Below are 13,485 nucleotides of genomic sequence, written 5' to 3' on the forward strand. Positions count from 1 at the left end.
CAGTTTGTTCTCATTTAGCAAATTCACCCTGTGTATCCTTTATACGTTACTATCGATGGCAGGCAGTTGTTAAGTAATACTTCACGTAAGTGAAATATCGGAAAACTAGAGCGGCTAATTCGAACGAGTAAGAGTAATAGAACTCGTGCCGGACTGTTGCAGGTGATGCGGATATGGTGCGGCAGCTGGCGGAGTCTGCAGACGAGGCGGGCAAGAACAACGTGTGCTTCCAGGCGCGCCTGCTGCTCGGGGACCTGCAGGGCTGCCTCGACATCCTCATCAACACGGGTCGCCTGCCGGAGGCTGCTTTCTTTGCCAGGTGATGTGTCGCTCCTGAAGGTGTAGAATCTCTGTCTTCTCTGCTTGTCGTGTCCTACCTGTATCTTCAATTTCGTAAAAAAAGTTTGCTAAATTGATATCGTACTGTTACTGGGTTTCATCTCTGGGGAGATCCTTTTGGCGAGCTCTGATCCATTCGGGATGAATTGTGTGTTCATTTTTTCTGAAGTGTGGTGTTTTTTGTTTCACTAATATGTCAGTACCTCCAGTTCCATTTCTTAACAGATCCCTCATTTCATTAAAGATGTTATTTTGCAAAATGGTTTTTGTAGCTTTTTAGTTAGTTGCATGTTACACAGATTATTCGTGAGATTTGTGTTACATTCCTGGAAGGAGTTAGTTTAGTAGCTGTATAGAACAACATCTCGGTAGATTAAAACTGCGTGTCAGACGGGGACTCGAGCCAGGGAACTTTGGTTTACGCGGGCAAGTGCTTTCTAAATTGAGCTATCCGAGTACAACTCGTGGCCCATCCTCACTGCTTTAGTTCTGCCAGTACCTCGTCTCTTACCTTCTGAACTAAACAGAAGTTCTCCTGCAAATCTTACGGGACTAGTACTCGTGGAAGAAAGGGGACTGTGGAGACGTGGCTTAGCCACGGCACGGGGGACTTTCTGGAATGAAAGGTAAACGTTCCCGGTTATAGTCCTGGTCTGGCACAGAGCTTTAAGACTGCCAGAACATTGCAAATGAGTGCACACGTCACTCCAGAGTGAAATTTGATTATGGAAACACACCCCAGGATGTGGCTAAGCCATGTGACGGCAGTATCCTTTCTTTCAGTCGTGCTAGTCCCGCAAGGTAGACAGGAGAGCTTCTGTGGAATTTGGAAGGTAGGAGATAAGGTACGGGTCGAAGTAAAGCTGTTAGGGAGGATCGTGAGTCACGTTTGGATAGCTCGGCCAATAGAGCACATGCCCACTAAAAGCAAAAGTCCCACATTTGGGTTCTGCTCCGGCATACAGTTTTAATATATCTGGAAATTTCAAATAAGTGTACACACTGTGAAAATACATTCATCCTGTGTATACATTGCTCTTGTGTGTGTGTGTGTGTGTGTGTGTGTGTGTGTGTGTGTGTGTGTGTCTACATTCCTGCTGTTTGCAAATTTCTAAATAAAAGGTAGTGAAAATTTGGTGTGAAACTTTGAGTATTGATATAATGGTTTTACTTTAACTAACTTTTTATATTAGGCCCTATACATGATATAATGAAATTTATTTCCAGCAACAAATCACTACACTATGCAGAATTCTTCAGAAGACGCAATCTCAGTTTAGATTTAAAATTTCTTGAGAATTTAAAGTGATTTGATAATGGCTCAAATACTGTAACCATTGATAGATTTAGTGACAAATAACACTCATTTTTAAGAATAATGAAAGTGTGTTGTATACATGGAGAGTACTCGGAGACACTGGCAGGTTTCAGAAAGATTATACAAGGTGTACAACTTTGCTTCTGCCTTTTTTTCCCCAACATTTGAGACTTTAATGAAACAAATTGGTTACATATGTATCATTCAAAGTATTTTCCATTGTTGGTCACTACTTTCTCCCATCTTTCGGGCAGTGTACGAATACCGTGTTGAAAAAATTGTTCATCTTTTGAAGTGATACACGAATCGATCCGATTTGTGACGTCTTCATGAGATCGGAAGTATTGGTCAGCCCGGCCATGTGTGCCATTGATCTAAACAGGTGATAGTCAGTGGGAGCAATGTCTGGAGAATATGGCGGGTGGGTTAGGACTTTCCATTTCAATGTTTCCAAGTAAGTTTTGACCTATTCTGCAATGTGGGGGTCAAGCGTTTTCGTGCTGCAAAATCACTTTATCGTGCCCCTCACTGTATTGTGGCTGTTTGTCTTTTAATGCTTTGCTCAAACGCATTAATTGTGTTCGACAACGAGCACCTGTGATTGTTTCACTCAGTTTTAACATCTCATAGTAAACGTTGTTAAGCTGGTCCCACCAAATGCAGAGTACGATCTTGGAGCCGTGAATATTTGTTTTGGCCGTCGACATGGGAGCACGGCAAGGATATCCCCGTGATTCTTTGTGTTTAGGGTTACCGTAATGAACCCATTTTTCATCCCCAGTCACAAAGCTATGCAGAAATCCCTTCCATTTTTGCCTCTGAAGCAACTGTTCACAAACACACAAATGCCAGTCAACGTCTCTGTTTCTGCTCACACGGGACCCAAGTTCCTTCTTTCTGAAGCATGCCCATGGCTTTGAGATGTTTTGAAATGTCTTGCTGTGTCACTCCCACTATTGTTGCAATTCTTCTTGAGTTTGGCGTGAGTCTTCACTCAGCAATGTCTCCAGTTCTGCATCTTCGAAAACATTCTCTCTTCCACTACTGTGCCGGTCTATGACGTTAAAATCGCAGTTCTTGAAGCGTTGAAACCACTCACGACACATTCGTTCACTAATAGTGTCCTTACCATATGTACTTGAGAACATTCGATGAGACTCGGCCGCTGTTTTCTTCATATTGAAACAAAACAGTAACACCTCCCGCAAATGAGAAGCATTAGGCTCGTAAACTGACATTTTGAATCAAGAACAACTTCATGATGCAGACACAAATCGACTAATGTTTGAATGAGGTTACGTTGACAGAGGTCCAAGCTAACTGCCTGACGTTTGCGCTCTGTATCTTTCGACCGCTACTTACCGTTGTCGCCACCTATCGACAAACATCGAAAGCGAAGTTGTACACCTTTTACTACGGTAAGACAGAGCTTCAGAAATCATACTTTTAACGTCAAAACATTTTCGGGAGCAGACGTGGATCGCATTCGTAATGTATTGGCCGAAGAAATTGAGGAGACGGGGTTTTGATAAGTTGTAAGTGTCAGAGGTTGCTAAGAGCCACAAAGGGGGTGTTAGGAAGTCACTGCCAGAATTAGGCAAAGGAAATGCAGTTAAAGATGAACAGATAGATGTGAGAGATGAAATGGCAAGACCTGCAGAGGAACAACTAGTTTAAAAGTCGAGGTCCAGTAGAAGTGTTGTGGGAACGTGCGAGATATCGAATTTAATTGACGAAAGGAGAAAATATTACACTACAGCGAAAAAAGGCGGCAGAGAGAGAATGGAGATAACCCCAAACAAATATTGGAATTTGTTTTCCTTCGGACAGAAACTGTACGAAATTCTACATTACGTAATTGTGCAGTATTGTAGAATACTGTTAAAACAGTAGTTTATATAATTTACAATTTACATAGTTCACATAATACAATAAGAGGGGAGAAAACAATAAACGTTCTTTGCTCAGAATTGAGCAGCAGCAACCGCACTGCCCTCCACCGTCGTCAGCTCGTCGCCACTACGTGACCCAGGGCAGGGGACCGCGGCACCGGTTTGTTCTGCTTCAGTCACAGTGAGGCAGTCCTTCAAATCTGACAAGATTGTCCCCGTTCAGTGATCTCCGGGTGGACCAATCTTAAATGCCTCCAGGCAGTAGATTCAGCAGGTTCCATCGACATTTGAAGTTGGACACAGCTGGCTGTCCACAGTTGTTGGCAGTCCGAGGAGTCGTACTGCTACTGAACTGAGGAGAATTACAACATAGATCTCGGTGGTTGATGGCCGTGGAGTGGGTGTAAAAAATTTAAATAATCCTTTTTCCTTTCAAATTTGCAGCTACTTTATGCCATCTGTTAAGTGGTGTAATACCTGCCGAGCAGAAAACCTTTTCTGTGGGTGTCGGTTTCAGACATAAAGTTTTCACAGTTACTCGATACCGTCAGCTGGAGCGCAATGTCTGAATTTGCATTATGCCATAATCTTACAAGAGAAGTTTATTTGCCAGATCATCATATGTTTTTGGCAAGGTAAATTGCCATTTTCAGATCGTCCATCTCCTGCAGAAATGCTCCCTCTATAGCTGTCCATAAATCCACGTGTTCTCAGTGCAGGATTTTGTGTACGGCACTGACTTCTCCATTATGTCCCACAAGTATTCAAAGGGACTCCTTTTGAGTGATCAGGGTGGCTAAATCATTCACTCCGTAGCCCACATCATTATAGAGACACTACCGGCTTCCACAGAGCCTCACCGACTACCTGGGTCTGGGGGCTTTGTGGGATCTGTGTCACACTCGAACCCTACCAGTAGCTCTTACCGACTAGAATTGGGACTCATCTGAACGGGCCACAGTTTTCCACTCACCTAGGGTCCGGCAGGTACGCTCACGAGCCTAGGAGAGACGCTGCAGGTGATGTTTTTAGCAGAGGCATTCACAGCAGTCGTCTACTGCCGTGGCCCATTAACGGCAAATTTTGCCACACTGTCATAATGCATACATTTGTTGTACGTCCCACACTGATTTCTGCAGTTATTTTGCACAGTGTCTGTTGTCTGTTAGTAATGACAGCTCTATTGAAGCACCACTGCTCCCTGTCGTCAAGTGAACTCTGTCGGTCATTGCGTTGTCTGTGTTGAGAGGTAATGCCTGAAATTTGGTATTCTCTAACGATTTCCAAACTGGAATGTGCACGCGTCCATCTCCAACTAGCATTCTGCATACAAAGTCAGTTAACTCCTGCTGTGTGGCAGTAATCACATCGGAGACCTTTTCGCTCGAATCCCCCGAGTACAAAAGACAGCTACGCCAAGGCACTGTCCTTTTCCATCTTGTGGATGTGATACTACAGCCACATATACACGGTGGTCCATTGGTAGCAACTGGGCCAAATATTTCGCGAAATAAGCATCAAACGAAAAAACTACAAAGTACGAAACTCGTCTAGCTTGAAGGGGGAAACCAGATGGCGCTACGGTTGGCCCGCTAGATGGCGCTGCCATAGGTCAAACGGATATCAACTGCATTTTTTAATGTAGGGACCCACATTTTTTATTACATATTCGTGTAGTACATAAATTGCGGACAGTATTTGCTTCGTGATGCATGACCCGTGTTAAAATGGACCGTTTACCAATTGCGGAAAAGGTCGATATCGTGTTGATGTAGGGCTGTTGTCATCAAAATGCCCAACGGGCATATGCTACATATCCTGCTTGGTATCCTGGATGACCTCATCCAAGTGTCCGGACCGTTCGCCGGATAGTTGCATTATTTAAGGGAACAGGAAGTGTTCAGCCACATGTGAAACGTCAACCACAACCTGCAACAAATGATGATGCCCAAGTAGGTGTTTGAGCTGCTATCGCAGCTCATCCGCACATCTGTAGCAGACAAATTGCACGACAATCAGGAATGTCAAAAATGTCGGTGTTGAGAATGCTGCATCAACATCGATTGCACCCGTACCATATTTCTATGAACCAGGAGTTGCGTGGCGACGACTTTGAACGTCGTGTACAGTTTTGCCACTGGGCACAAGAGAAATTGTAGGATGATGACAGATTTTTTGCACGCGTTCTATTTAGCGACGAAGTGTCATTCACCAACAGCGGTAACATATCCAGCATAATATTCACTACTGGACAACGGAAAATCCACTATGGCTGCAACAAGTGGAACATCAGCGACCTTGACGGGTTAATGTATGGTGCGGCATTGTGGGAGGAAGGATAATTGACCCCCATTTTATCGATGGCAGTCTAAATGGTGCAATGTTTGCTGATTTCCTACGTAATGTTCTACTGATGTTGCTACAAGATGTTTCACTGCAGGACAGAATGGCGATGTACTTCCAACATGATGGTTGTCTGGCACATAGCTCGCGTGCGGTTGAAGTGCTATTGAATAGCGTATTTCATGACAGGTGGATTGGTCGTCGAAGCACCATACCGTGGCCCACACGTTCACCGGATCTGACGTCCCTGGATTTCTTTGTGTGGGGAAAGTTGAAGGATATTTGCTATTGTGATCCACCGACAACGCCTGACAAAATGCGTCAGTGCATTGTCAATGCATGTGCGAACATTACAGAAGGTGAGAGGTATTGCCCAATGCATTGAGGTTGCCGGACATCATTTTGAGCATTTATTGCATTAATGTGGTATTTACTGGTAATCGCACTGTAACCGCATGCGTTGTCAGAAATGATAAGTTCACAAAGGTACATGTATCACATTGGAACAACTGAAATAAAATATTCAAACGTACCTACGTTCTGTATTTTAATTTAAAAACCCTACCTGTTACCAACTGTTTGTCTAAAATTGTGAGCCATATGTTTGTGACTATTACAGTTACTATCACAAAGTGAAAAAAGTGGTCCAACTAAAACATTCATATTTCTTTATGTACTAATGTGTAAAAAAAATGGTGGTTTCTATTTTAAAAAAAATGCTGTTGATATTCGTTTCACCTATGGCAGCGTCATCTAGCGGGCCAACCAAGCTAGACATGTTCCGTTTTTTGTAGTTTTTTCGTTTGACGCATATTTTGTGAGACATTTGGCCCGGTCACGATCATTGGACCACCCTGTATATGTAAATATCACAATCCGATGACTTTTGTCTCCTCAGTGTATGTAGTACATAGTCTTTTAGTCACGGTCCTATTTGGGAACAACTCTTTAAGCTCCCGGGAGCGAATTGTTCTCAATTATGTCCGTGACTCCATGACCGTGACTGTGTATTACATATAGATTGACACAGTGGTCTATGTATGTAGATGGCTATTTAACTTGCTGAAACTAGTCTTTGTCATTACTGTTGGCAGCAGCCAGAGACAGTGGTCGTGCGTGAGCTGCGTTAGTGTGAATGTGTGTCTATGTTGTCTATTTTGGAAGAAATACGTGTTTAGTGGTATTTTTGCTGTACCTGTCTACGACTCCACATCTCTGCTGTATGGTGACTAACAATCCTTCCTTTTCATGATATTGTCATTATTCATCCTATGCTTTCCACTGTTAGATTAAACTTCTCTGTTAAGAAGATTTATTATATCAGTGAAAGCTTCCCAAAATCTTACACTAAAATGAGGTCCATTCTGTCCGTCATCTTTCCCACCACACACTCTCCCAATCTCCACAACATACTTGTCAGACTGTATGTTCGTTGTGCCCCTCCATCTCCATAACCTATGGCGGCTGCCCCTGTGACTGTCCCCACTGAAGACTTGCCCTACGCAACCCCCTACCACCACCTCTACCAGCCTTGTAATTGGCAAAACGTGCACTTTCAAAGGGAGAAACGACACGTCATGTACCAGCTGTTGCATAAACACTGTTTGGCCTTCTGCATTGGCACGACTGTTATCAAGTTACCAGTTAGGACGAATGGGCATACGCAGAGGACGTGTACTGGCAACACACAATATCCTGTTGCTGAACACGCTTTACAGTGTGACAGTTGTGACCTCACGGTACGGTTCCCCACGTCTGCAATCTCTGTAGGTGGAAACTGGCATTACAATGTGTCCTCGGTTCTGACCACCCGTCGATATCAATTTTCGTCAATTTCTTTTGTCTCAGCATTTGTTCCCAGTAACAATTCCATCTTTCAGTTCCTTTTATTTTTCTATATCTTTTATTTTCTGACCTGTCTGTTACTCCCTGCCCTTTCCGCCTGTACCACTTAGCTTTCTGCTCTTGTTAACTCTTGCACGATGTTTTGTCAATAATCTCTGTCTTGCTTATTACCCTATTTTCCACCTTTAAGCTCTCAGGATTTCAAATTTCATGTGGTTCACTCCCCAACAATCAGTCTTTCCTTCTCATCCTGTGCGGCAAGTCTCCCCTGACCCAGGTTTCTCAGCAACTTTCAGAAACTTTGCCCTTTTCCTTAATGTCACCAGTCCTTTTCCTTCACCCCTCTTTGATAGCTTTCAAACCCTCTGCTAGGAGGAGGATTGACTGGCTCCAAAAGCTTCCAAATTTTAAAACCATTATATGCTCTTTTGTCCTGTCACCACTTAGTGAGTAGTTTCTTTATCCGTCCAATTACATTATGTTTACGAGTAAGAAGATTACATTATTTATAATGTTTTCAGTCGTACAGTTTCATTCAGTGTGACATCTGCTAGGTTTGCACAGGCAGAGCTATACCCGACAGGGCACGCTTACACCCTTGCCGCGGTGGACGTTCCGATGGCTCGAGGATAGGCTGCCCAGTCACTGCCGGCGAGTTTCTGAACAATATTTTGGCTGATACTTCAAGGCCGATGTTGATACATCCTTTGCAGTTTCCATTAGATTTTGATACATTCTGTTTCACGCACTCTGTAGAGTGTGTCTGTGACTACGAGACTCGTACCATTTACCGTATCACCGTTCCAGGACGTACCTGCCGAGCAAGATGTCCCACGTGGTGCAGCTGTGGCGGGCAGAGCTGGCGCGGACCAACGAGAAGGCGGGGCAGTCGCTGGCGGACCCCGCCGACTACCCCAACCTGTTCGCCGGCCTGGCAGACGCTCTCCAGGCGGAGCAGTTCCTCGCGGCCGAGAGGGGGCGCCGACTGCCCGCGGCGGCGGCAGCCGGCATTCCGGTGGGTGGAGCTGCTCGGCATACTCTGGTGGAAAGTAAAATGACGCACTGGAGCGGGGCTTCATTTTAGACGAATTTTCTAGTGGAGTTGTTATCGCTTCAGCTATTTTTCTGCAACCCCCTACCCATACACACATTCGTGCACAGAGGAAGTTGTACAGGTGTCAGATATAATAGTAAACCTCCATTTACGCATCTGAGTCTTGCACCTAGTTGTTGTGCACCTGTGCTCGCCTGGAGGGGCGCGCATGTAAGTGCACTCCTCCTCCTCGACATGCGTGTGAGAGCGATTCCGTCTGCACCTAGAGAGACGTGACCTCACTACTCTAGTGTCTGAGCTACACCCGCAGGTTAAATGCGTGCGTATGGCTGGCTGGTGGGCAGTCGATTGTCGATCAGGGTCGGCCAGGTTTGCCAGTGACGTTGACGGGCGAGGCTGTGGCATCAGCAGTCTGAAGACTGCGTAACAGCACTTTTAAGGCAAAACACTTACTAGGCTCTTAACAGTTTCAGTGAACAGGTCAGTAATATGTGAAGTGTTATCCACTCTGTAGTTTATAACAGTGAAAACAATCGAGTTTTGACAAAATAAATTAATTGGATAGATAAAAAAATCAACTCACCAAGTGGCAACAGAACACACACATAAAAGGAGACTATAATTAGGCAAGCTTTCGGAGCCAGTGGCTCCTTGTTTGGGCAGAATGGTTGAAAGAGAAGGAAGAGGGATGAAGGAAAAGGACTGGAGAGCTATAGGAAAAGGGCAGATTTTGAGAAAGTCACCCAGAACCGCAGGTTAGGGGAGACTTACCAGGTGGGTTGAGAAGGAAAGACTGATCGTTGGGGACTGCATCGGATGAGATTTGAAAATCGGACAGCTTAAACAGGGAAGACACGGTAATATGGGAGGTGGAGATTACTGCTTAAAAATTGTGAATGAGTTAGTAAGAGTGAAAAACTAAGTGCATTGTACCTAACAGAGGTGGGAGGGGGAGGGGGGGCGGGTGAAAAACTAGACGGGTAAGACAATGAAAGCTCTAGAAAACAAATAGAGACGGGAAAAGAGTAGTTACAGTGAAGAAATGCTGAGATAGAAGAAATTAATGTAATTTAAGGTCAGGCGGGTGGCAAGAACCAAGGATGTGTTGTAGCACTAAAGTGCCCGTCATTTACGACGGCGGCCGAGTTTAGGTTCATTCTGTGCATCTGACGTCACAAAACACAGTCAGCCAATGAACAGAGAACGACGTTGCCAGAGCTCGACTGCAGTGCAGAGCACGGACGAGTGTCTTCAATTTAGAATCGTTCAGTCATAAATAAAGTAATTGAACAAAAGCAATGTCTTGAAAGCAGACTTTCTATAAAACAAAGTTTGAAAAAGCATTCTTTAGACCAATTGCTTCATATTCTTTTAATTAATTAAACCAAACAAGCAATAAGCCTCCTAATTCAGGCGATAACAAGGAAATTCATTCTCACTAACCTCTTTTTCGCAATAAAGAACAGCGGTAATTGTTTATTTCCTATTGTAATTCGACGAAACGTGAGTAACTTGTAGTCATACCGACAGTGTTCTGTTGAACGACGAGCTGCGTTAGCGTAATGGTGAACGTCTGTGACTCCTAAGCAAAAGGTTCCGAGATCAAACCTTGTTTGGTGCTTAATATTTTTTTAAATTTAAAAACAATATCGAAGTGTCTTACTTGATGAATTTTATTCGTTTGAATGTAATTTTTTGAAATTTCTAGTGGCAACTAAAATCGACCATACGGAAAGTATACACTGTGGACTTTTACCTCTGCAAACTCTTCAAAATTTCGTGCAATGGTTTACTACATTTAATGCTGCACAATAACTGCGTCGAACATCGAAACAAAATTAAGTCATTTATGGGGGAATGTATCAGTCAAGAAGACGTGTAAAAATCAAATTTTTGGGCCAAATAGTTTTTGTGAAATCGAATGATAAGTGTGTCAAATCAGTCGGGACAACATCTGTCTGCACAGGTGAGCAGTGCAGTGATGACAAAATCGCGCGCAGTGCGGAATGCGGGGAGCACGTCTGTAGCAGCGAAAGGGTTAATGCGGCCATGGTGGCTTTACTACATAAACTGCACGCTCCCCCCTAAACATAAGTTTGCTTGGCGCGTGCAACTGGCAATGCAGCAACCTCCCGTGTCAGGGCGGGCATGCGCGAGCCGCCAAGATAAAAGAATTGAACTATAGTTCCCACCTGTGGAGTTCCGAGAAACGGGTGTCTGGGGGAAGAATCCAGGTGGCTCTTGTGTCGAAACAGGCACCGAGCTCACGATTGCCATGTTGTAGAGCATGCCCTGCAACAGGATGTTGTGTGTCGCCGGTATACACCCTCTACTTACGCCCATTCATCTTAATTGATAATTTGGCAGTAGTCACGCCGATGTAGAAGGCCGAACAGTGTTCACGTAACAGCTTGTATATGACGGCTAGTTTCACAGGTGGCTCTCCCTTTGATAGTATATGTTTTGCCAGTGACAGGGCCGGTATAGGTGGTGGTAGGAGAGTGCACGGGCAAGTCTTGCAGTGGGGACGGGCACGGCGGTAGGAGCCGTAGGGTAGGGAGATGGGGGAAGAAGGAGCATAGGGTCTGCAAGGATGTCGAGGAGATTGGGAGGGCGACGAAAAGCTGTGATGAGCAAAATCTCAGACAGTCTTTTGAGGGCACGATTTTAGTAAGTCACGGCCTTGTCGAAGCATCTGATTAATACATTCGAGACCAGGATAATACTGAGTGACAAGTGGTGCAGTCTGAAGTTCGTTTTTGAAGGGACCAGAAGTACCAGGATTGGATGTGATGGCTCAGGAAATTGCTTTTGAACTACATTGGTGAAGTTCTTACATCCAGTGAAGGCTGCAGCGAAGATGATGGAGTATTGCTGTAAAGAGTCTGCATCCAAATAAACAAGCTTGCCTCAAATGCCATGCTGCATGGGATAGAATGTTTGGCGTGGAAAGGATGGCAACTGTCAGAACATAAGTACTGTTGTTTGTAAGTAGGTTTAACGTGGACAGAAGTGTGTTGCTGGCCTTTGATGAGGATGAGATCAACATCAAGGAGAGTGATTGGCAATTCAGAATAGGACAATGAAATTAATTGGAGAAGGTATTCAGAGATTCCATGAATTTTAGCAGGTCAGCCTTACCACGAGTCCATATGTTAAAGATGTTATCAATGTGTCTTCGAAGTACTCCAAAAGGCCTAACAGTGAAATTCCCTGTTTCTGGATGCAATCCTACTCTACGCCATGCTCTTTTACATTTTCAGATACAGCAATCTCTTGCTCTCACCCTATTAATCTGTGACCTATATGCATCATCAGCCAATTTCCACTCCACCAAACTTCTCTCCTACAAAATCCTGCAGTTATGTGTCACTCAATTTTCCTTGGATGGCATCCACTTTCACAGGCGTACGTTCAGTCAGGTGCTGGAAAGATTCTTGGGGAATGGCAGACCATTCTTCAAGGAGTGCTGCACTGAGGAGAGGTATTGATGTCGGTCGGTGAGGCCTGGCACGAAGTCGGCATTCCAAAAAAATCCCGAAGGTGTTCTATAGAATTTAGGTCAGGACTCTGTGCAGGCCAGTCCATTACAGGGATATTATTGTCGTGTAACCACTCCGCCACAGGCCGCGCATTATGAACAGGTGCTCGATCATATTGAAAGATGCAGTGCCATCCCCGAATTGCTCTTCAACAGCGGGAAGCAAGAAGGTGCTTAAAACATCAGTGTAGGCCTGTGCTGTGATGCAAAACAACAAGGGGTGCAAGCCCCTTCCATGAAAAACATGATCACACCACCGTCTCTGAATTTTACTGTTGGCATTACATGCGCTGGCAGATGATGTTCCCCGGGCATTCACCATACCCACACCCTGCCATCGGATCACCACCTTGCGTACTGTGATATGTCATGCCACACAAAGTTTTTCAGCTGTTCAATCGTCCAATGTTTATGCTTCTTACACCAAGCGAGGCGTCGTTTGGCATTTTCCGGCGTGATATGTGGCTTATGAGCAGCCACTCGACTGTGAAGTCCAGGTTTTCTCAACTCCCACCTAACTTGCAGTGGATCCTGATGCAGTTGGGAATTTCTGTGTGATGGTCTGGATAAATGTCTGCCTAATACACATTACGACTCTCTTCAACTGTTGGCGGTCTCTGTCAGTAAACAGATGAGGTCCGCCTGTACGCTTTTGTGCTGTACGTGCCCCTTCACGTTGCCACTTCACTAGCACATTGGAAACAGTGGACATTGGGATGTTTAGGAGTGTAGAAATATCGCAGACAGGCATATGATGCAAGTGCCACCCTATCACCTGACCACGTTTGAAGTCCGCGAGTTCTGCAGGGCATCCCGTTCTGCTCTCTCTACATCTACATTTACATCTGCATCTACATTTATACTCCGCAAGCCACCCAACAGTGTGTGGCGGTGGGCACTTTACGTGCCACTGTCATTACCTCCCTTTCCTGTTCCAGTCGCGTATGGTTCGCGGGAAGAATGACTGCCGGAAAGCCTCTGTGCGCACTTAAATCTCTCTAATTTTACATTTGTGTTACTTTGTTTATCGTGCGACAGTGCGGAACTGTATCGAACCCCTTCCGGAAGTCAAGGTAAATGGCATCTACCTGGGAGACTGTAACTAATATTTTCTGGGTCTCATGAACAAATAAAGCCGGTTGGGTCTCACACG

The 13,485-nt window shown here is 44.8% G+C and overlaps 1 protein-coding gene across 3 annotated transcripts in view; it reads left to right on the forward strand.

Moving 5' to 3' along the window:
• The window catches only part of LOC124554147 (coatomer subunit beta'), a 174,409-nt gene that overhangs the window by 135,201 nt on the left and 25,723 nt on the right, over positions 1 to 13,485 (forward strand). For all 3 annotated transcript variants that reach the window (XM_047128213.1, XM_047128214.1, XM_047128215.1), the window contains exons 13-14: positions 163 to 319; positions 8,545 to 8,752. In XM_047128213.1, the coding sequence (XP_046984169.1) occupies positions 163 to 319; positions 8,545 to 8,752 (365 nt within the window). The remainder of the gene's footprint in view (positions 1 to 162; positions 320 to 8,544; positions 8,753 to 13,485) is intronic.

The sequence above is a fragment of the Schistocerca americana genome, chromosome 11 (genome assembly GCF_021461395.2).
Source record: "Schistocerca americana isolate TAMUIC-IGC-003095 chromosome 11, iqSchAmer2.1, whole genome shotgun sequence".
NCBI classification, from domain to species: Eukaryota; Metazoa; Arthropoda; class Insecta; order Orthoptera; family Acrididae; genus Schistocerca; species Schistocerca americana.